This window comes from Amblyraja radiata, chromosome 9 (genome assembly GCF_010909765.2).
Source record: "Amblyraja radiata isolate CabotCenter1 chromosome 9, sAmbRad1.1.pri, whole genome shotgun sequence".
Taxonomy (NCBI): domain Eukaryota; kingdom Metazoa; phylum Chordata; class Chondrichthyes; order Rajiformes; family Rajidae; genus Amblyraja; species Amblyraja radiata.
The window spans coordinates 14,997,601-15,021,645 of record NC_045964.1 but is presented as its reverse complement, the minus strand read 5'-3'; the positions used below and the strand labels follow the sequence as shown (position 1 = coordinate 15,021,645).

Genomic DNA, 24,045 nt, shown 5'->3' with positions numbered 1-24,045 from the left:
TGGCATTTTCTTTCAGGTCCATGGTTGAGTCCTTGAACATCTCTCCCCCACCCCCCCCCCATATGCAGGAAGGAGCTCAGCCAAATGGTCAGATCTCCCCATGTCAGGGCGAGGGATTGAGCGATAGGCATCCTCGATGGTGATACAGCAGTGGTCAAGGGTGTTTGCAAGACACATGCTGGTGATAGTTAAGGAGTGACCCTTTAGACTGGCTTTGTTGAAGTCCCCGGCTATGATAAGAAAGGCATTGGAGTATGCCGACTGGTGTTTGTTGGCCATGGTGTGCAGCTCCATGGCTGTGTTTCAGTCTTACGTGCAAGCCTGCCTGCCAGCCACATTTCCAGACACATTGGAGGCCTCCCCAGTGTTTCCTGGCACTGTACTCACTGTACCAGTGATCCTTCACCAGGTTGGGGATTCCCCTATGGCGCCTATCGATTTAAATGGATCAGCAGTTTATTAGTTACAACACTAATTCGTGCTGTTTCTTTTAACAAAATAAGTTCAGAGCTGCTATATTTCTCTGCTGTTGTGCTGCTTGCAAAAAGTCGCCACAGAGAGGCGCCATATTTTTTAAATCATTTCTATTTGTGTACTCAATTTGTTGCTATTGCTGCCTGGATTCCTTAAGCACTGTCAAGTACTGTCTTTCCCCCACAGTTTTTGTTTCCTCTACTTGTAAAACACACTCATCTACCTTCCAGACTTGAAAACTAAACCCCAACCTTTCCTACTCTGCCACACATCTGAGACTTCCTTCTCCCTGCTAAGCCAAGTACCCTTCATGTTCAGCTTCCCTTCAAGCTATCTGAATTTTAATTGATACTTTAACTAGAGAGTCATAGATCATAGAGTCATAGAGTAATACAGTGTGGAAACAGGCCCTTCGGCCCAACTCGCCCACACTGGCCAATAATGTCCCATCTACCCTAGTCCTACCTGTCTGCGCTTGATTCATAACCCTCCAAACCTGTCCTATCCATGTACCTGTCCAACTGTTTCTTAAACGATGGGATAGTCCCAGCCTCAACTACTTCCTTGGCAGCTTGTTCCATACACCCACCACCCTCTGTGTTTAAAAGTTACCCCTCGGATTCCTATTAGATATTTTCCCCTTCACCTTGAACCTATGTCCTCTGGTCCTCCATTCCCCTACTCTGGGTAAAATACTCTGTTGCTTTTAATGCTTTGGGCTAGTCTTGGGCACATCTCAATAGCTTCAATTAGCAAGATAGCATAAATGATGATTTGGGCTCTGTCAAAAGTTAGACCTTTTGCTGATATCCAGGTAAAATATGCAACAACTGGAAGAGAGAAAGGGTTTCCAAGATGTGTAGATGCTGGAGAGGTTAGTTGTGGGTTCCATGTCTTGGAGGAACTCATTAAAAGAAAAATGAATGGTGTTGCTAATTATTTGTCTCTCAGATAAAAAATTTAAAAGATTGAAAAAACATTATGATTTTCAGGAAGAAAAGTCAGGTGAGAAGGCAGCTGAAGCATTGGAGGTGAAGTTGTATGGTCAGGTCCCTCCTATTGAAAAGATGGATGCGTCCCTTTCAACACTGAGTAATTGCGAGTAAGTTTTTCTAGAATGAATCTTGAGTGCTTATCCATGTGTCCCTGCTGGACTTTATTTCCTTAAAATATGGTTTTAAACTGAAAACTATAATGTTTTCAAGGTTTCACCTTCTCTTACAGCTCCTCACACATTCAAATATTGGATGGCATGTTGTATCTGCTCTAAGTGGGCATTCTTCATCTGATCCCTATCACAAGGAATTGTGATACTTTGATGTCTGAGTTCATACCTTTGTCACTGGCAGTGGGGCAAGAATCTTGGTTATTTTGTTCCATCCCAAATCAGCAAAGGTTGTGGAGATGAGGGAGCTATAGAAATGAATACTTCTGCTTGCATTCGTAGAACAACATTTGTTTAAGCGTAACTCAGCGGGACAGGCAGCATCTCTGGAGAGAAGAAATGGGTGACAAGAAACAGTCTGAAGAAGGGTCGCGACGTCACCCATTGCTTCTCTCCAAAAATGTTGCCTGTACAGATATGCTTTCCAGCAGTTATGGCAGCATTTTGTGTCTATCTTCGGCGGATACCAGCATCTGCAATTCCTTCCTACACATTTGTTTAAGTGTTACAGACCCTTGTCATTTTTACCACATTTTATTACTTTCCTCTGAATTCACGGCCTTATATCTTAAATTGACTGGGACTCACTTGCATTTGGAAGAATGAGAGTATTTCATTGAAACCTATAAATTGTAATGGGGTTACTCAGTGTGGATGTTGGCAGTGTGGGGTGGGAGAGTAGATGGTCTAGCAGTCTTGGTTTCCAGACTGAAAACAGGAAAATTGTCATCACCCAGTATGTGGTGAATCTGTGGAATTATCTGCCTCAAGGCAATTGCTGAATTTTTTTTGAAATGCATTTCTAGACGCAAGACATGCTTACCCAAACCCCTATTATCATGCCGGTACAAGATTCCCAAATTACTGTTGTGTTTCCCACATTGAAAGCGTATCTAGATCAAGAAAAAAATGCTTAATTATGTATAAAAGTATGACATAAATGTAACTTTCATTTCTTTTTAGTGTGACATTTTTTGCACTGATGCTCATCTGAATTAGTTTGCCGGTTTTACCTGCGAGTTCCATGCAGCTGAGGTCTTGTCAAAATTAGGTGAAATAATTTTGCTTCAGATTCATGCAGTCAGTGGAGCAAGGTTTTCATTCTGGTGGTACATTGTTCTGCATTCTAAGTACTAATCTCAGAAATGCCGAACATGCATCTGAAGTCGATGTTTGAGAACATGAAGACCTTCATTTTATCTTTTTTTAAATCAGCAATATAGTGTTGCTTTAGATCACGGTGCAATATCACCCAAATTTAAAATATTATTTTGCTTGTTTTTCAGAAAATTGTCTCTTTCAACTAATTGCATTGAAAAAATAGCGAATTTGAATGGACTAAGTAAGTGTAAGATTTTTATTAAAGTTTTTATTCAAGTGGTTTTACTTTCACATCAAACATTCTTCTCCTAAAACTGAAGCAATTGTACTATTTCGGGCAAATGGAAGTATGTACATCTGTATTTTTGCTGTCTCTAGCTGTGCTCATGTTTTATTCCATTTACACTAGCAAAGCTGGCATCCTAAGATATTTAAATAAAATCACATCTGTGTTGTCAAATGATGACATGCTATACACTACCCTAAATATTTACAAATGGCAGTATACATTATTTAACTTTGGGTATGATAGTGTCAGTGATAATGTTACCAGTCTAGTAACGTTCTGAACTGGAATAACACCTCAGAAACTTGAGCACTACTAGAGGCTGGAAATTGTTACACTCACTACCAGAGATCCGAGTTCATTACCCTCATGACCAGAGACTCGAGTTTGTTAGTATCACGACCTGAGTTAATTTCCCTCACTATTAAAGTGTCAAGATCATTACTCTCACTATCAGAGACCCAAGTTCGATACCCTCACTACTAGAAACTCAAGTTAATTACGCTCACTACCAGAGATCAGAGTTCATTTCCCTCACGACCAGAGACCCAAGTTAATTTACCTCACTACCAGTGACCCAAATTTGTATCCCTCACCAATAGAGGTAAGTGGCATGGTAGACTTGTTATTTAGATTAAGATCATCAAATCTTAACCACATGTCATCCTCCTTCCTGTCTTTCTCCTGTCTATACTGTCCTCTATCCTCTCTCTCATCACCCTCCACACCAAATTGCAACTTCTCACCTGCCTCGATCCCAGATACGATCCCACCTCCCTGCCAATCTAGCTTAAACCCACCCGTGTAGCACGTGAACCTGCCTGCCAGGATATTGGTCCCCCTTCAGTTAAGTTGCAGCCCATCCCTCTTGTATAGGTCACCTCTGCCCCAGAAGAGATCCCAATGGTCTAGAAATCCAAATCCCTGCCCTCTGCACCAATTCCTCAGCCACACAATCATCTCCCCTATCGTTCGGGTCTTACCCTCACTGGCAAGTGGCACTGGAAACAATCCAGAGATCACTACACTGGAGGTCTTGCTTTTCAGCCTTTTACCTAATTCCATAAATAATATGCTGCAGAACCTCCTTCCTCTTCCTACCTATATCATTTGTGCCAACATGCACCATGACCTCCGGCTGCTCCCCCTCCCCCCAGATTTTCATGCAGCTGATCTGAGACATCCAGGACCCTGGCAGCAGGGAGGCAGCACACCATCCTGGAGCCTCGACTGCTGCCACGGAACCTCCTGCCGCCTATCATTATGGCTCTGCCTGACTTTGCCCTTCCCTACTGAGCCTCAGCACCAGGGTTGGTGTCACAGCCCTGCCTGCTACTGCTGTCATCCAATTCCTTTCTTTCAAGTTGAAGCCAGTGAAGCATCTGGAGAGGTAAACGTCCCGTGCCTGTGGCATTAGGTCAGGTCAACAATCTAATCTTGCCCCTTACTCTAGAAACCTGTCTACCTCCGCAGAGAATTTAAAGGCAGATCATAACACTAGTGTGACTGGATCTTCCAGTGTTGGAAATGTACAGGGAATCTTTTTCCGCCTTCCCTGCATCTATGACTGCGTTCCCCCACCCCTCAATACTGATCAAAACATTTAAGATAAGCAGGGAAAGTTTCAGTCAGCTCCGTCTGAAATCATTGAGCTCAGCACGGCAAAGCCACATGAACACCAGTGGCATTGTTTGAAAGATTTCAAGAAAATACAGTATTTATCTACCAATGTCACACCAGTATCTCAACATTGCTTGGAAAATGTCATGAGCATAATGGCACTGAGCTCAAGCACTCAGCCGCCTGATTCATGCAGATGTCCACATATTGCTTGAGGGGTTGTATTCATAACATTTAAGTAGTATTTAGATGAGCATCTGAAATGCTATGACAAGTAATGCTGCAGGAAAATGGGATTTGCATAAATAGTTCCTTAAGGTGGGAATGGACATGAGCGAAGGGGCTGTTTCTGTGCTCTCTGATTCTGTTGATAGCAGTTTTTCTCATTCTGTTACCAATGATTGCACAGTGTTTACCCCATTACCAGTTAAAGCGATCAGGCTTTCAGTAAGTTCCAGCTGAAATAAAGCAGTGCTTCTGCCAAGGCTGAAGCCCAGCTGGCAGATTTCCTGACCTAGGACTTGGAAAATCTCTCATAGTCAATGCTGTGTTGGAGTCAGCACAGGTATCCCAGACCATTCACATATCTATTGGGGAAGATTGTGCTCAGGCTGCATTTGAGAGTTACAACGTTTGCTCAGTTACATAATTAATTTACATCCTTGACTGTAATCCTGTATAGCCTTCTTTGACCGGATAGCACAGCACAAAAGGCTTTTCACAATACTCAGTACACAAGACAATAATAAACTCAATTAGACTAAACTAAAACTTAAATTCGATTTAAACAGAATATATGATTAGATCAGCCAGATTTTCAACAGAATTGATGTGGATAAAGAATACCGTCCTGTTTTGCTGCACCTGTTTGTTCATTAAGTACATGTCACAAGACTGAAGATGTTTTTCATGTTTCTACCCACTTAGTGTGAGTGAGAGAGAGGCAGAGAGAGATATTCTTGTACCCAACACTAAACTGAGCAACTTGCTCCTGGAGTACACTCAGACTAATACTTTTGAGTGTTGCTGGACCCGTCATTGTTTTGTAATTCATATTACTGGGTAATTTGTAGATATTGCTATTAAATCGGAATTGTGTGTGTAATAATCATGGAGACATACACACAGAAAAAGACCCTTCAGCCCAACTTGTCCAAGTTGCCTTCCTGAGCTCGTCCCATATCCCGCTAAACCATTCCTATTATTGTCCTTTAAGCAATGTAATTGTGTCAACCTATACATCTTCATCTGGCAGCTCTTTTCACACACCTACCACCCTTTGTGTGAAAGAATGCCCCCCTGTTCCCTTTTAAATCTTTCCCTTCCCATTTCAAATCTATGCCTTCTTGTTTTAGACTCCCCGAATCTGGGAGAAAGTGTGCCCATTCATCTTATATATGCCCCTTCTGATTTTATATACCTCTATGTTCAGCCTGCTACACTCCAGGGAATAATGTCCCAATCTATCCAACTCCCCTTATAAATCAAGCCCTCCAGTCCTGATAATTCCCTTGTGAATCAGCTCTGTGTCTTTCCAGCTTTCCTATAGCTAGATGACCAGAATGGAACACCATGCTCCAAGTGTGGTCTCACCAAGGCAAGTGTGACAAACTGCTTCTTCACCACCCTATGTTGCCACTTTCAGGGAACTTTATATTTGTACGCCTAAGTCTCTCTGTTCTACAACACTCCCAAGGCCCTGTTTTTTACTGTGTAAGCCCTGCCTGGTTTAACTTGCCAAAATGCAGCACTTTGCACTTGTTCATATCCCAGCTGCCGATCCTTGGCTCACTTCCCCAGTCGATCTGACCTCCAGGTTCAAGAACAGCTTTCTCCCAATAACCATCAGACTCTTGAACACAACAGACACCAACTAAACTGAACTACAAACTGTCTTTGTTGCACGGGCTTTTTTGCACTAATATTGGAGTTTAAAAAAAAAAAAATTGTTTATTATGTTATCTATGAGTACTGTGTTTACAGAGATGTTATGCTGCTGCAAGTAAGAATTTGATTGTTCTGTTTTCACTACATATGACAATGAAACACTCTTCATTCTTGACGTTAGATAACCTTCTTCACTGTTCACTATAGCATTAATTTTTATGACATCCACATCCCAATTGCATTCTCAGCCAAATCATTAATATAGATGACAAACAATAGTGGACCCAGCACTGATTCCCGAGGCACAGCACTGGTAACAGGCTTCTAATCTGAAAAACAACCCTCCATTACCACCCCCTGATTCCTTCCACCAAGCCTATTTTGTATCCAGTTGGCTAGCTCACCCTGCATCCCATGTGATCTAAACTACCGGAGCAGCCTACCATGTGGGACTTGTCAAAGATCTTGTTAAAGTCTATGCAGACAATATCTATCATCCTGCCCTTGTCAATCATTTTGGTCACCTCTTCAATTGAATTAGTGAGTTGTCTTTCATGCACAAAGCCATGCTGATTATTGCTAAACAGTCCTTGTCTTTCCAAATTCAGATGGATCTTTTGTCCCAGAATCCCCTACAGTAACTTTCTCACCACTGACATTAAGCTCACCAGCTTGGAATTTTATGGCTTGTCCTTTCTTAATAAAGGCACAACATTAGCTATCCAACAGTCTACCGTTACATCCATGGCCATCGTTGACACCAATATCTCTACCAGAGTCCCTGAAATGTCTTCCCCAGGTTCCCACAAGGACCTAGGATACACGTGGTCAGGATGTGAGATTTATTCATCTTTATGGATTTTAGATTGCCACCACAACCTCCTTTGTAATGTAGATGTATGTCAAGATCTCGCTCTGCTCTTCCTTGAATTCATTAGCTTCCATGACCTTCATGGTAACGTAGACAATAAATATTCATATTGAGATTTTATCTCAGATGGTTTGAAAGGATTACACAGGATATTTTTCCATATTGGATTTTCCTTTTCCTCTTCCATAAGATTATATGATGGGGGAAGGCTAGCAGTGAGGTGCATGGACATGATTTCCCCCGGGCATCAAAATATAGAATGGCCTGAACTAACATTTTCCTACTGACTGCTTTTGAATGCAAGTTTAAAGTGAAATATTGTGTATTTTTCTTATTTTCCAGAGAAGTTAAAAATCCTATCACTAGGAAGAAACAACATAAAGAATTTCAACGGCCTGGTAGGTTAATAACAAATTAATTCTCTTAATCTAATCTACATTATTAAGGTTTGTATTTATTTCTGCAATTGGGCAGCAAATTTGGTTAAAGAGTGGTGCACAATACAAAGCACAAAGGTTTAAAATATATTTTCTGAATTTTCTGATTTCAGATAGGGTAGCAAGGAACTTGTTGGCGTGCCCATCAACACCATCAACAGTGGTAGAAAGCGGATTGCAATGGTAGTCCTGGTGCAGACAGAAAATATCAAGAGGAGAAGCATGTTGGTTGAAAGCTTTGCTTTGACAGTCTGACCCAGGATGGGGTCATGGTCTGCAAAGCTCTGGGAGACGGGTGGAGATCAAAGATGGGGCATCAGGGTCAGAGGTGAAGAGGAGCACTACATGGCATGTTGAGGATCTATGTTTTAAAGGTGGAGGGGCATTATGTCTGGTTGAAATTGGGGTAATGTGTTTCAACAGTAGGGCTGGCGGTTGGGAAATACATAACGTATGAGGATAAAGTTCGGGATCAGGAATGTAAGAGGGACTGTGGGAGAACAAAGAAACATAGAAAATAGGTGCAGGAGGAGGCCGTTCGGCCCTTCGAGCCAGCACCGCCATTCATTTTGATCATGGCTGATCGTCCCCCATCAATAACCCGTGCCTGCCTTCTCCCCATATCCCTTGACTCCACTAGCCCCTAGAGCTCTATCTAACTCTCTCTTAAATCCATCCAGTGATTTGGCCTCCACTGCCCTCTGTGGCAGGGAATTCCATAAACTCACAACTCTCTGGGAGAAAAAGTTTTTTCTCACCTCACCAACATGTAATGGCTCGGGATGAGTAACTGGGATCAGAGTTGGGGAGAACTGATGTTTTGTGGTATTGGTAGGAGAAAGCATTGTCTATCTGCAGGTGTTGATGTTCAGGATAGGAAGTACAGAGCATCACAAATAAGGCACTGATGAGAAGGGAGCTTTGGTCTGCTAGTGGAGGCATGGGAGACACTGGGAAAGTGTAATGTATAAGGATGAGGGGGCGTTGGAGTTTGGGGACACTGCATATGATGGAGGAACGTTAGGAGTCATTGGAGTAGTTTGTAAGGAGAATGAGATGTTGGTCGAGGGGGAAAATGGTACAGTGTATGTGAGAGAAGGAGGAAAGGTTGGCGGGAAGGGAATCTTTTATCTGTTTGATAAAGGATCATAAAAGAGAAGTGCAGGCAAGAAGTTTGAAGGAGAGGTCCCTAAGATATTTTAGTGGAGAGTTTAATCTCTTAGGTTAATTTAGGTCAAGTGTGTAGGTAAAGAATTATACTTCTGAAACATTATACACTAAAACTAATAAACAAGTAGTCTACATGAGGATAAGTAATAAACTATGAACCCAATTTAGTTACAAACCTCGTAGTGTATGAACATTAATCTAAAATTGGGTGAGTTCAATGCCGTGTTCCACTTCAATATGTCAACAGGCCATATTAAATGTGCAACAAGTCGCTTATTAATCTCATTGTATGTTTTAGTAGTCATAATACAATAAGTTCAGTACATTGTGTAAGAGGGAGGCAGATAAAATAGTTGTTATGACTCCAGCTTTGTGTAAAATGATCAACTCTGTTATTCAACGATAGCTGTTTTTCATCCAGAAATAAGATCCTTGCATCAGTTAATTACTTTTACAGCATCATTTGTGGTGGATAAAGAGGATAACATGCCGTGCATCCCAATGGAAGTAATATTGATTCAAGGTCAAAGGCTCAAAAAATCCCCATAATTAAAACTACAGTAATGAATAAAGTAATGGAATTAAAGAGTAAGAATATTCAGGACCAGATTGTTTCCATTCCAGAATTTTTTAAATAGATGCAACCATTGTCAATGCCATAAATAAAGAAGATGGTGGAAATAGTCAGTAGATTTGGCACCATTGGTGGAAAGGGAAATGGAATGAACATTTTAGGTTGATTATCTTTTACATATTAGGAGGTACTGATAGGTATGTTGAGGAGATGCTGTTTCCATTGTTTGGGGAATGCTAGGATTAAGTGTCAGGTGCAGTCCACATGAGGTTAAGTAATAAACTATGAACTAGATTTAGTTACTAATCTATTCATAGTATAACTAGTGTATGAATGTTAATCCAAAATTATGTGGGTATCATGTCTTTCCATCTAGGTTTTTTACTGTTTATAACTTCAATATATTGTAACTTCAGACCATTGTGTTTTATTGCAACATACATCCATTTCCATATCAGTCCATCACTGACATTGTTTATTACATCTCCAAAATTGTGTCCTCCCTAAATTTTCTAAAGTTTAGAGATTTTGCCTTGCACGTCCAACAAGGTTCATGTAACTAATTACAAATAGCAGTTGCACCTTAGGGTTAAGATTTCCATCTTCCTCCAATCTTGAAAAGAAACTGGTAAAGTTAAAGGTTTGCATATTGTTTCAAAGACATTTTTTTCACGTATGTTCCTCCTGATGCTTTTATCTCCAGGGTTTTAATTTGGCTAACCAGCCTTTCATGTAGGGCACCTTCCAAACCACATATTTAACATTTAGTCCATTACTTTCATTATCTCTCCCTGGCACAATACTAATATGGGTTGTTAAAAATAGCCATCTGTTTAAACTAGATCACTGTTAAAACTTCTACAATGGTCCTATATTAGTTCTGAATGTATCTATTCATTATTTTTACCAGTTATCATTTTTAAAGGCTTCCTCACCACTTAGATTATGTTGACCAGCTTGTAGGTGCCAAATTTTCCATGTTCCTTCTGGGCCATGACGTAATATTTTCACTTGAACCCTCTGTTATCCCAATGTCTAGTGAGGGCAGGTTGCTAACACTTTCTTATCAATTTTATTTACATCCACCTCCTTCATTTTTGCCGTGATTTTGGTATCTTCCTCTTTGTGGTGAATGAGAGATAGCAAGTACCATGAAGTATTCCAGCCTTGCTCTCTGGCTCCATGCAAAGCTCCCATTTTTGGTTTCTATTGAACCCACCCCATTTCTTACCATCCATTTATGTCCCCATAGAAAACATTCGAGTTTCCTCTGATAACTCCAAGAACAGTCTCTAAACTAAACTATAAACTAAACTGAACATTCTCAAATTCTTTCTTTGACTCTTTTTTTGTATTTCCGTTTTCACTTTTGCTCTGAGTTTTCCATATTGGTCCTGGTGATCTCACTTGTCTTATCTTGTCAAAAACTATATACCCACATATTCTGCTTCATTCTTATTTTCTTTCTTTATCATCATCCAGTGATCTCTGGCTTTGATTTCCCACCTTTTCTCCTTGGGGAAGTGTGCCTATATTATATCAAAATCTTTGAAATATTGTGTTATTGTATTGCTAAACTAAGATTTCAATTAAACCTTGCTAGGTTCATTCATTTAACATGCTTTTCTCTAGTTCGCTCTATTCTCTTTGCATGGTCATCTTAACCTTATGCTAGAGCACAGAATCAGATTATTTGGCCCACCCCGTCCATACGGACTATTAAGTAATACTAATCCCTAATACCGAATACTACTCTCATAATAGCACTTAGTTCGTAGTTTTCTATTCCTTGGCATTTCAAGTGCTTGTCGGCATACTTGAATGTTACTACCATCTGTTCAGGCAGTGTGCATTGTGACTTTCTGTCCCTACAGCTCAATGCCCGGATCCATGAAGGCAAGTATACCATATAACCCCTTCTATCTATTTCTCTACTTAGAACATAGAATAGTCCAGCACAGACACGGGCCCTTTGGGGATGTTGCTTAGATAACAAGAACATGTTGCTTAGATAACCTGATCTCATCTGCCTGTACATGATACATACCCCTTAATTCCCTGCACTTCCATATGCCTATATAAAAGTTTCTTGAACACCATTATGGTACCTGCCTCCACCACTGTCTGTTATATACTTTTTATCAAGTATACCTTTTATATACTTCTATCAAGTCTCCCCTCAACCTCCAATGTTCCAGAAAAAAGAATCCAAGTGTTTCCAAACTCTCCCTGTAGCTGAAACCCTGTAATCCAGGCAGCATTCTAGTAAACTGCCTCTGTACCCTCTCCAAAGCCTCCACATCACTACTGTAATGGGGTGATCAGAACTACACAAAATATTCCGAATGCAGCCTAACCAAAATCATATAGAGCATGACTTCCTGGCTCTCATATTCAATGTTCCCAGCAAGATAAGCAAGCACACCATATCTTCTGTAACATCCTATCTACTTGTGCTGCCACCTTTAGTGAGCTATAAACTTGGACCCCAAGATCCCTCATGCACATTGATGCTGTTAAGAGGCCTGCCATTAACTGTATTCTCTCCTTACATTCAACCTCCCAAACTGCAATATTTGTATTTGTATCCTCCGCACTGATTTTGCTGTCCTCCATGTCCTTATTCTTGGACAATACAGATGCAAAGTACTTGCTTAGTACCTCATCTACATCCTCCGACTTCAAGCATAGATTCCCTCCTTTATCTTTGAGCGGTCCTACCTTCTCTGGTCACCGTCTCATTTTTAACGTACATAGAAAAACCATTGGGCTTTTCTTTAATTCGTCTCACCAATAATATTTCATGGCTCCTTCTAAACACCTGCTTGAGTTCTTTCCTATTTATATTCCTCATAGGATTCCTCATCTGATGTCATCTTCTTTAACCCGACATGCTCTACCTTTATCTTCCTGAACAAGTTTATAATCTCGTTCATCCACAGTTCCCTTACCTTGCCTCTCCTTACTGGAACATGATGATCATGCACTTTAATCAATTGGCCCTTAAACAACTCTCACATGTGTTGCCACTTTCAGGGAACTATATGGATTTGGATCCCAAGAGCTCTATGTACATTACTGTTGTTAAGAGTCTTTCCATTATCTGTGCACTGCGTGCTTGCATTAATCAATTACTGCATTGAGTATAAAAGATAGGATGTCATGTTGCAGCTTTATAGGTCTTTGGTTATGCCACGTTTGAAATATTATGTGCTGGTCTGGCTGCCCCATTACAAGAAGGATGTGGAGCCTTTGGAGAGGGTGCAGGTTTACCAGAATGCTTCCTGGATAAGGAGAGATTTGACAAAATTAGATTGTTTTCTCTGAATATCAGAGGTTAATGGGAGATCTGATAGAAGTGTATGAAATTATGAAAGGCACAGATGAGATGGACAATTAAAACCATTCTCCCAGAGTGGACATGTAAGAGACTAGAGGGCATAGCTTTAAAGTGTGAGGGGCTACATTTAAAGGAGATGTGTGGAGCAAGTTTTTTACACAGAGATTGGTGGGTGTCTGGAAAGCGCTGACAGGGATGGTGGAGGCTGATATGATAGTGGCATTTCAGAGGCTTTCAGAAAGGCATGTGGATATGAAGGGAGAGAAGATTAGTTTAACTTGACATCATGCTCGGCACAGACATTGTTGACTGAAGGGCCTATTCCTGTGCTGTACAGTTTTATGTATACACCATTATAAGTCATTCACAAAACACAACATTTACAGGCTTTTTCTATTCTCAGAATAGTTTGTAAATACCTGAAGTACTCATCAGTTAACTCAATTTCAGAAGCTACGTTGGAGCAAATTGCAAACTGCAGCGAGTTAAGATGCAAGAAATTACAGACTGCAGCTTCTGAGTTTCCATGTGGTTACATTGTATAAGAGGCTGTTGGTTTTGTGGTATAGAAAGGCAAATGCTACCAGTTTAATTGTCATCACAACCACAAAATCTAGGTCATTAAATAGTAGAACAGCCTCATAGTCAAAATAATCCACTCGTGCTCCATGTTTATGAAGGGGGATATCAGTCAGAGTCCGTATTAAATCGTGCCCCCCTCACCATAACTTTATGTCCTCTGTACCTCTGATAACTTTTAGAGATTTCTATGAATAAATCTAGAAATACTATAAATATAAATATTGTGAATTAACTCAAGCACTGCCTGTCTGCCCATTTCTTAGTTTAATTTCCAAATCTTTTTGCACCTTAATCAAGGGACACTGCAAGCCTCTACGGTGATGAAATCATTGCAATTGCATGCACAAATATTGTTACAAAGAAATTAAGCACAATTAAGCACAGCCAAAAATCTGTAGCCTCCCTTTGATCTGGTATTTTGTTGGTTCACATGCTTGATTGATGGTGTTTTATCATTAATGTTTTATTATTATTAATGTTTAGTGTTTTCTGAGTCATTCGTAACTGTCACTGTATGTCATGTTGTTACTTGTGGGTGGACACCAAGGCAAATTCCTTGTATGTGAATACTTGGCCAATAAACTTATTTACTTATTTACATTTCCTACCACTATATTTTTACTGCTATAATCAATTTTACTTTCTGCAGGAGTCAGTCGGGGAGACATTGGAAGAATTGTGGATATCGTATAACTTAATAGAGAAGCTTAAAGGAATTCATGCCATGAAGCAGCTCCGAGTGCTATACATGTCGAACAACTTAGTGAAGGATTGGGGTATGCTCCATATTTTTTTTATATAGAAAAACTTGCATTACTGCAGAGATTTTCACAACATCAGCACATGCCTGAGCACTTTACTGCCAATGAAATATTTTTATAAATTATTGTTGAACTTATAACAACCAAAGATAGACGCAAAATGGTAGAGTAACTCAGCGGGACAGGCAGCATCTCTGGATAGAAGAAATGGGTGACGTTTTGGATCGAGACCCTGATGCAGTCTGAAGAAGGGTCTTGACCTGAAACGTCACTCATTCCTGAGTTATTCCAGCATTTTGTATCTATCTTCGGTGTAAACCAGCATCTGCAGCTTCTTCCTACTCATAACAACCAATTCTGTGTTTGGCCCCAAGATAATGGTTGAAGAGTAGATTTTCTCCAGTGTAGCAGGTGTTCTTCTAAATAATGTAACTTGATCTTTTATGTTTTATTTGAGAGTCCAGTCAGCCCTGTGTGGATATATTTATACTTCACTAACCCAGAGCTGTTTTGTTAATGCCTCTTGAAGCTGTGCCTTATGCCTTCCCAGAAGTTGCAGGTCTCCGAATACCCTCTTAGTTTTCTGCTGTATTGGAAAGTGGGGTAAAATTCATTTTTGATTGCCTGTGCTAAAGACATGCAAGAGTATCTGATTTTGGTGTTTGCCTCTGGGCATTCTACTCTTGTGATTCAGTGGAATTAAATGTGCTGAGGCGTGTCCAACCAGCAGCCAGTCGTCCTGGAGACCACAGATTAATTTTTACTCTGGAGTATGTTTTAATAATCACACGGGTTTTCTCGGCCCAGTTTTTCACTTGATTCACCTAATTTAATATGACTCCATTCTTAATCTACCTTGAAAAGAAAATCAAACGCAGAAGCTATTCAATAAAATCATTCAAATATAATTAGCTGGAAAATGATGGGGATTATGCTTTTCTCTTGTGGCCCTCCATGCATTGGGAGCATGGAGGACTCCAAGTATGTACAATGAGAGACAATTTGTGCAACATCTTAGATTCATTTCCTGGATTATCGAGGGTGTCTGTGTAGCCTTGGCCATGCACTAAGCGACTCATGCAAGACCAGGGCACATGCAGACTTTGATTCTAATGTGACTTTTCTGGAGTTTGCCAGAGCAGTTACAAGGAAACTCTGGGAACCTAATTCAGGTTTGCGCCTTTAAGTAATTTACTTAGCTGACTTTCCCAATGCACCTCATTCCACAGAAGTCAGTGGTGCTGAAATGTAATAGCTTAATAACCAATTTTCATGTATCCTCTTTGAATACTCTATGGGCTGTAATGATTGCTGGTACGTAAATGTGCATGCACCTTCAGACTGTTAACTAAAGCAGGCTCATCACGCTATTTCTGAAACAACCGTGCTATCACTAAACCGCAGCTGTCTCATTGACCAGTGATTTATTTCTAATTGATTTCATTGAAGCATAGTCATAAAACAATTACCGGGTGAGTAATGAAGGGCTTGCTGGTGCACATTGCGAGTCGGGTGGGGGCCCTCAGAAGCCCATGCTCTAAGTGGCCGGGGAGGCAGTGCGAGTCAGGGGGTTCGTCTGCTATAACCGAAATCATTATAAAGGGGTCCATTAAAACAAGGGTTTACTGTACTGGAAACGCTCATGAGGTCAAGCCGCATCTGTGAGAAAGAAACAGTCAATGTTTTACATTGGAGGCCCTTCAGAACTGTAAAGGAGGCAAGAAAAGCTTGTAAAGCTACAGGGAGGATGGGATGTTTCTGATTGGGGATAAGCTGTAAACTAGTTTTTCTGGTAAACTACCGAGTTTGGTCTTTTGTTTCCACAACTATCTCTCTTCTTACAATGCATTGTCATCACTTGTCCTTTCTTCCCCTTCCCACCATCCAGGGACCCAAACAATCTTTCTAGGTAAAAACGCCATTCATTTGCACTTCTTTCAATCTGGTGTCCACAGTGAGAATCCAAAGATAGACACAAGAATCCTGAACATAATATTGCAACTTGCTATGCGATATGTTAATAGATTATCTGAAGAACGGTCCCAATCCGAAACATCACCTATCCATGTTCTTCAGAGATGCTGCCTGAGCCACTGATTACTCCAGTACTTTGTGTTTTCTTTTATAAACCAGCATCTCCAGTTCCTTGTTTCTGCTATGAGATCCAGCTTAGAGATCCTAGCACTGGAGTCAACACAGACCTAAGGGTGACTGGGCAGCTTCCTATGGATTCTATGGATGATTGAAACACATGGAAGACTCTAGACATCTCCACATTCAAGTTGGCAGATGATGAGTCAATATGGTAAAGTGGATTTACTTTACTTGACCAGAGACTAGGCGAGGAGCACACTACGTAACGTCTTTTGGTCTGAAATGGTCTGACTTTAGTGAATGGTTGTGAAAGTAGAAGAGTTTTCTCCACGAAACACCCAGCAGGTATTTGTCCCATAGTTGCCATGTTGATTGCTGATTTCAATAGTGGGAAGTGGGAGAAGTACCTGAAATGGGTGGCACAGTTTCGATCCTGACTACGGGTGCTAACTGTACGGAGATTATATGTTCTCCCCATGACCATGTGGATTTTTTCCGGGTGCTCCAGTTTCCTCTCACATTCCAAAGATGTACATGTTGTAGGTTAATTAGCTTCTGTAAAATTGCCCTTGGTGTGGGATAACATAGAACTGGTGTGCAGGTGTTCATTAGTCGGCATGGACCTGGTGGGCTGGAGGGTGTGTTTCTATACTGTATTTCTAAACTAAACTATATCTGAGTAAGGACTCCCAGTAAATGTTACAGGTTTGGGTGAAAGAAGTAACTTTGGACTTCTGATTCCCCGCGTCCTTTATCATTAGCATTTTCTTCACCTCCAGCCTGGGTTTATACAGATTACTTCATAATGACTGATCGCAATAATTTTGGCAACAACATTGTTACATCAAGCAATACCTGTGTGTTTGCACACAGATGAACCTTTGGTCATCTCACAATTCCTATGCCCCTAAATGTCCAATAGATCTTCAGTTAGTGAAGCTTTATTGGACCTGTATAAGTAGTATAAAACCTGAGCAAAATAATAACAGACAAACTTGCTGTGACATACAGTAAACCCTCGTTCACGAACCTCCGTTATAGCAGACTAAATCTGTTGTAGACAGAGTTTGTGTTTCACGGAATGGCCACTAGGTGAATGGAGCAAATGGTGTTTTTGAACCATTTTAGCTTAGTTTAGTTTAGAGATACAATGTGGAAACATCGAGTCCGCGCCGACCAGCGATCACCCATAAACTAGTTCTATCCACACACTAGGGACAATTCATAATGTGTCGGATAAAACTACCACAGTGGTTCTACCTTCCCTCCCACATTGCAAAGACAAAGGCATTCTGACAGCGTTGGTTTCCCTGGGTCTCCTACCCCACAAAGATGTGCAGGCCTGCAGCCTATCTAGCCTCCATGAACCACCGGCAGAGCCACAGCGCCAGAGATCCAGGCTTAACCCTGGGCGCCCCCTGCGACCGCGACTCCCCCAGCTCCATCCCCACCCTACATAGTGTAGGATAGAAACAGTGCACCGGAGTGCCCAGAGGAAATCCATGCGGCCACAGGGAGCACCCCGGGCCAGAGTGGAACGTGAGCCCCCGGCACCACAAGCTAGCAGTTCAACCAGCGACCCACAGAAACCAGCCAAACCACAAACCTGCAAGTCTCCCCAACGCGGGAGGAACCCCGAGCACCTGGAGGAAATCCACGCTGCCACAGGGAGCACCCGAGGTCAGGATCGAACTCCAGTCTCTGGCACTGTAAGGTAGTAACTCTACTGCCGTGCCACTGTGCCACCCCGTTATTGTATATCTTGTGTCCTTTACTGTTTATTGCGTAGTGTATGTTTATTGGCTGTTTTTCCCAATAGTACTGTACATATTAACCCCTCTTATTTGGTTATGGTGGACAATGTGTAATAATGGACACCATCTCCCTCCCTGTGGTCTGTTGTAGCGAGGGGTCAATAGTGCTTTAATTGGCACATATGCAACTGCACAGTGAAATTCCTATTGCGTATATTACACACGCGGGCTCTACTATCTTTGGAGCCATTATTCAAAGTCCGGTCGGCCCATCTTTGTGTCCTGGGTCGTCTCCTGAAGCCGACCTTGAAGGCGCTGGAGGCATTAATCTGGTTCACCCTCCTACTTGCCCACGTCTCCAGCTCCCTCCCAGTCACGTCACCATCGAGCTTTCAGACAGGCCCCCGGTTACGCGTTCCTACAAGCCTTCGGGCGGGCTCCCGGTCCCGCCAATCGCAGAACCTTCGGGCTAGGTCCCACTGACCAACGAACCTTCTGTGCGGCACCATGGCCGCAGCACCTCGGGAAGGGGTTCGCTGTACATACAGGTTTTAAAACAATAACAGTGACTTGGCATGGACTAAGGCCATGTATCCCTGCTGTACCTTTCTGTGACCCTGACTATGAAGCAATCCCCCAATCCCCTACAATCCCTCCTAAAATCTGTGGAGACAATATTGAACATTTCAAATTTGAGGTGGTTATGTTCTTGCTAAGGGGATTAAGGGATATGGAAATAAAGCAGGTTGCTGAAGCTAAAATACAAATTAACCTTGATCTAATATTTCTTCGCTCCATAGATGCTGCCTCACCCGCTGAGTATCTCCAGCAATTTTGTCTACCTTCTAATAAGACTCGTCATTTTCCTCCGTAGCTGAAGCCTGTCAGTGGTCCCTGAATCAACAGCTATGTTTGTCAAATAGCAAGTCTCTCGAAGCAGTAGATTTGTGTCTTGGTTATGTTAAATAGTCATCTACTTTAGGGTTTTGATATTATCATACAAGGATTTGTGCTGAGATATGTGGAATTTGATAGGATCTATAGCATAGAAAGGAACCATATGTCAGACAGCACATACTGCCATTTATGCTTCCACTCTGTTCATCTAAATGTATCAGGGTAACTCTCTGTACCCTTTGCTCCTCTTGTCGGGTTTCTTAGTGATTATCTTTTAGCAATTTACTCTAGTTACTTTCTTCAACAGTTGGAAATGTTCTCTCTGTATTCAGTCCATTAAGAACTTGTATGAAAAAAGATGAAGATCAAAAACATTACAGATATTGAAAATCTGAAATTAAACTTTAAATGCTAAAAGTACCCAGAAGATTAGGCATTATCAGTGTAGAGAGAAAGTGAATTAAAACTTCAGATCAAAGATGTTTTGTCATTCTGACAAACCGTCTTCAATCTGAAATATTATCTCTGTTTCCGCAGATGATGGCTAACCCATCATTTTTCATCATTTTCTATTGTTATTTATAATTTGAATTATGTTTTTAGGTCACCAGTCAAGAGAAAGGAAGTCTGGTCTGTTCATCCTTTTTTAATATATGTGCTCTCAAATTTCTGGTACCATACTTGTTTTCCTTACATTCTTGTATCATCTGATGTGGTTCAGTGGTTACACTTACAGTAAAAATGAAGCTTGAACTAACAGTCCAGTAAGCTAAATTCAAATCCCACCAGCTCTGTAATTTAAATTAAGTTAATAACCTAGATTTTTTTTTTTAAACTAGTCATTAGTGATGATATACAATTTCCACCACTATTCCAGGCTGTATGTGGAAGGATTGCAAAGCTGGTCTGATTGGTATGTTGTGAGGTTGCTGAACTCTGTCCATTGCTTGTTCTTTTTCCTGTTTAGCACGCATAACCTGGTGTTGCAGTTTTACCAGTTTAGCACCCGCACTTTTATGTACTATTGTTACAACTTCTGGTGTGTTCAATTCCATTCAAAATTCTTGAACAAATGAAGCAGACCTTCCTGCATGGATAAAACCTGGACAACATTTGAGCCAACGATCATTTTCAATCAAGACGAGCCTAAGCCATTACCCTTAACACTTATTAACATTGCCATCACAGAGTCCTTCCCTATCATTGACCAAAAAAGTCCATGCATCAGCAACATAAATATTGTGGCTGTAACAGCAGATCAGAATCTGGTTATCCTGCTGAGAGTGACTCGCTGCTGGGCACCACTCACTTTTGCTTTATGTACAAGATATTGGACGATGGTTCACCATCACCTTCCTGAGTACAATTAGATTAGATTAGATTAGATTATACCTTTAATAATCCTTTTCAGGAAATTACAGTGCCACGACAGCTTCAAGACAGACATAACACCACACATTTCCTCAAATGGCTTCCATACTTAACAAGTTAAAATACGTTAAAATACAAGTTAAAATACAATTAATTAAAAAAAAGTGCAATTATTTATGCGCATTATAAAATCTTATAGCAGCTGGTAAACAGGACTTCCTATGTCTCTCCGTTTTGCACATTGGTGCAATCAGCCTCTGACTGAAGATGCTGCTCTTGATCACCTTCAGGGCATGGAGTGGGTGAGTGGGGTTTGTCATTATAGAACCTAGTTTGTTCAGAGTTCTGGCCTCTGCCACCTGCTGGACCGTTCGTTGCTCAGCCCCGACCACTGAGCCGGCCTTCCTGATTAGTTTGTCCAGTCTGTTTTTATCCGCTATACGGGCGCCATCTCCCCAACAGGCCACAGCAAAAAACAGAGCACTGGCCACCACTGAATGGTATTAAGATGAACACCAATCACTGGCCAGTGACACACAGATTCCAATAAAATGCTTTTGTCTGGATGTGAAACTCCAATAGCACTCGGAAGGTTTGAGACCGTCCCAGGCAAAGCAGACAACTTTATTTGTAGCCCATCTACCATCTGAAATATTTATTCCCTCTCGCAATAGTGCGCAGTAGTTGCAGTGTGTACCGTCTGCAATATGCTCTATATTTATTTGCCCAGGTTACTCTATAACAGCACATCCAAAGCTCTCCAACCAAAAAGACAAGAATTCAGATGTAAGGCAACACCACACGCGCAGGTTTTTCCCACGTCAAGTACCAATCATGTTTGGAAATAAGTTGGTATTCCTTCCTTGTTGCTTTATCCAAATCCTGAGACCTCCACGCCCAACATTATTTGATTACGATCACACCGGAATGTCTTCAATGACCCTTTACCACCTTCTCAAGAACAACAGGTTGGCTGGATGGCAGAAGGCGAAGTGTGGCAATAATGGGGCTTTTTGTGGTTAGCTGCCAGTGGCTAGCGGAGTTCCACAGGGTCGGTGCCGGGGCCGCTACTCTTCACGTTGTATATTAATGATTTGGATGGGGGGGATTGACGGCTTTGTGGCCAAATTTGCAGATGATGCAAAAATAGGTGGAGGGGCAGGTAGTGTGGAGAAAGCAGGGACTCAGCAGAAGGACTTGGCCAGGTTGGGAGAGCGGGCAGAGAGGTGGCAGATGGAATAGATTTAAGGTGATTCCATAAATTTAGTGCTCTTTTCTGGATATTTATCATCAGTGGGTATCTGCCTAGTTCCGCCCTACATGCGTTTGTTGGTGTTTTCCTTTGGATACGGAGGGTGTTCCGACAAAATCCGCATGCAGGGCCTCCGTTGTATGTTTTTCCCATTTACTATAACTATGGTGACTGAGCGGACCCCATACTTCACTACCATAAAGCGCAATAGGCTGGATTACACTGTCAAATATTTTAAGCCAGATTTTAATTGGGATTTGGATGTTGTAGAATCTTCTTTTTATTGCATACAGAGCTCTTCGAGCTTTCTCTTTTAGATGCTGAAATAGTTAGACCAAGGTAAGTATAGCTCATAGTGTGTTCGATAACAGTACCATTGAGAGTAAATTTGTATTTATCTTCCTGGCATCTGGGTCTTTTCTGAAAAATCATGATGTTGGTTTTCTTTAGATTTACTGCCAGGGCCCAATTTTGGCAGTACTCATCAAGTAGGTCCAACTGTTGCTGCAGTCCCTGTTCTGTGGGGGACAGCAGAACCAAGTCATCCGCATAAAACAGGGATTTTACCTCTCCGTCCAGAAGACAGAGGCCCGGCGCTGTGCTCTGGTCCAACTTTACTGCCAAATCGTTGATATATACATTAAATAGTGTCGGGCTCAGATTGCAGCCTTGCCGGACGCCTCTTCTGTGGGCGAAGAGATCAGTGTGTTTGTCCCCGATTTTAACGCCACATTTATTATTCAGATACATTGATTTGATAAGGTCATATACCTTTCCTCCTATACAACAGCCGAGGAGTTTGTAATAGAGCCCTTCATGCCAAATAGAGTCAAATGCTTTCTCAATAAAATAGGCGAATATTTTCCCATTTTTCGTTTGGTGTACATGTTTTCCAATGAGGGTGTGGAGGGTATAAATGTGGCCAGTGGTACGGTGTTTTGGGAGGAAGCCGATTTAGTTTTTAATGAGAATGTTGTGTTTGTTAAGGAAATCCTGCATTCTGTTGTTTATGATACTGCAGAATAACTTCCCTAGGTAGCTACTGACACAGATGCCACGATAATTATTTGGGTCTAATTTGTTTCCACTCTTATAAATGGGTGAAATAAGCTCTCTCTCTCTCTCTCTCTCTCTCTCTCTCTCTCTCTCTCTCTCTCTCTCTCTCTCTGTCTCTCTGTCTCTCTGTCTCTCTGTCTCTCTGTCTCTCTGTCTCTCTGTCTCTGTCTCTCTGTCTCTCTGTCTCTCTCACTCTCTCACTCTCTCATGCTCTTTCACTCTCTCCCTCTCTCTTTCTCTGTGTCGCCCACTTCTCTGTCTCTCTGTCCATCCCTCTGTCGATTCTTCCCTTTGTCTCTCCATCTCTCTGTGTCCCTTTGTATCTCTGTCCCTCCCTTCCTCATTCCCACTCTCTCTCTCTCTCTCACACACTCCATTTCTCCTAATTCTCTTCATTACTTTCAACATTTAGCTGAGTTTGGCAAGCTGGCTGATCTTCCTAACCTGGTGGACCTTGTATTTGTGGGGAACCCAATAGAAGAGAAACACTCATCGGAAGGCGTCTGGGTGGATGAAGCAACAAAGAGGCTGACTCGGCTGAAGAAACTAGATGGTATGTTAACTGACATATTTATATTTCATTATGTTACATAGGGAGGCAGTTCTGCCATCGAGTCTATGCCAGCTGTTTGAGTCATTCCATCCTACCCCCTCCTTCACTTATTTCCTTGTCAACTATTGTTTCCACCATGCTTATTGACAATTTCACACCAATTCCCCAGTCACCCATACTGGTGATTAACCTGGCAAACAGCATTCTTTGGGAAGAAATTGAAGAGCTCAGGTCCAGTAGCCTAGGATCGGGGGAAAGACAGATCTTGGAGGAGGTAGCACGGGTTATTGGTAGGGGACGATCAGCCATGATCACAATGAATGGCGGTGCTGGCTCGAATGGCCTCTTCCTGCACCTATTTTCTATATTTCTATGTAGCGCTGAAGGAAGTTACTGAAAATGGAGGAAGGAATTCATGGAGAGGTTTGGAACGAGGAATTGTTTAAGATTTGCAGGTGTATGGGCGGATGGGTCTACATGCTAGTTACAATGCTTTGCTTAGTTTATGGAGGATGCACGGTGGAGGCTGATGAGGAGCAATGTAATTGAGAACCAGTAAGCCAGGTCCTAACATACAGTAATAGATGTTTGAAGACAATGCAGTACATACTGTCACACAGTGACTGAATCTGATTTGGTGATTTTCCTTTCTAGAAGCTTGCTAGAATGGAGACATGAGAGACTGCAAATGCTGCATTTTGAGCAAAAGATAAGGTGCTGAGGAACTCTGGATCAGGCAACATCTGGTAGGCAGTTTATCTCCCAGCACATCCTGGCAGGAGACCAAAGCACCAAGTGTA

General features: G+C 41.6%; 1 protein-coding gene across 1 annotated transcript in view; it reads left to right on the top strand.

Moving 5' to 3' along the window:
• Window positions 1-24,045, top strand: part of dnal1 (dynein axonemal light chain 1) — a 31,017-nt gene that overhangs the window by 2,203 nt on the left and 4,769 nt on the right. The window contains exons 3-7 of the mRNA XM_033026762.1: window positions 1,467-1,576; window positions 2,926-2,981; window positions 7,747-7,802; window positions 14,157-14,283; window positions 23,105-23,245. Coding sequence (XP_032882653.1) covers window positions 1,467-1,576; window positions 2,926-2,981; window positions 7,747-7,802; window positions 14,157-14,283; window positions 23,105-23,245 — 490 coding nt within the window. The remainder of the gene's footprint in view (window positions 1-1,466; window positions 1,577-2,925; window positions 2,982-7,746; window positions 7,803-14,156; window positions 14,284-23,104; window positions 23,246-24,045) is intronic.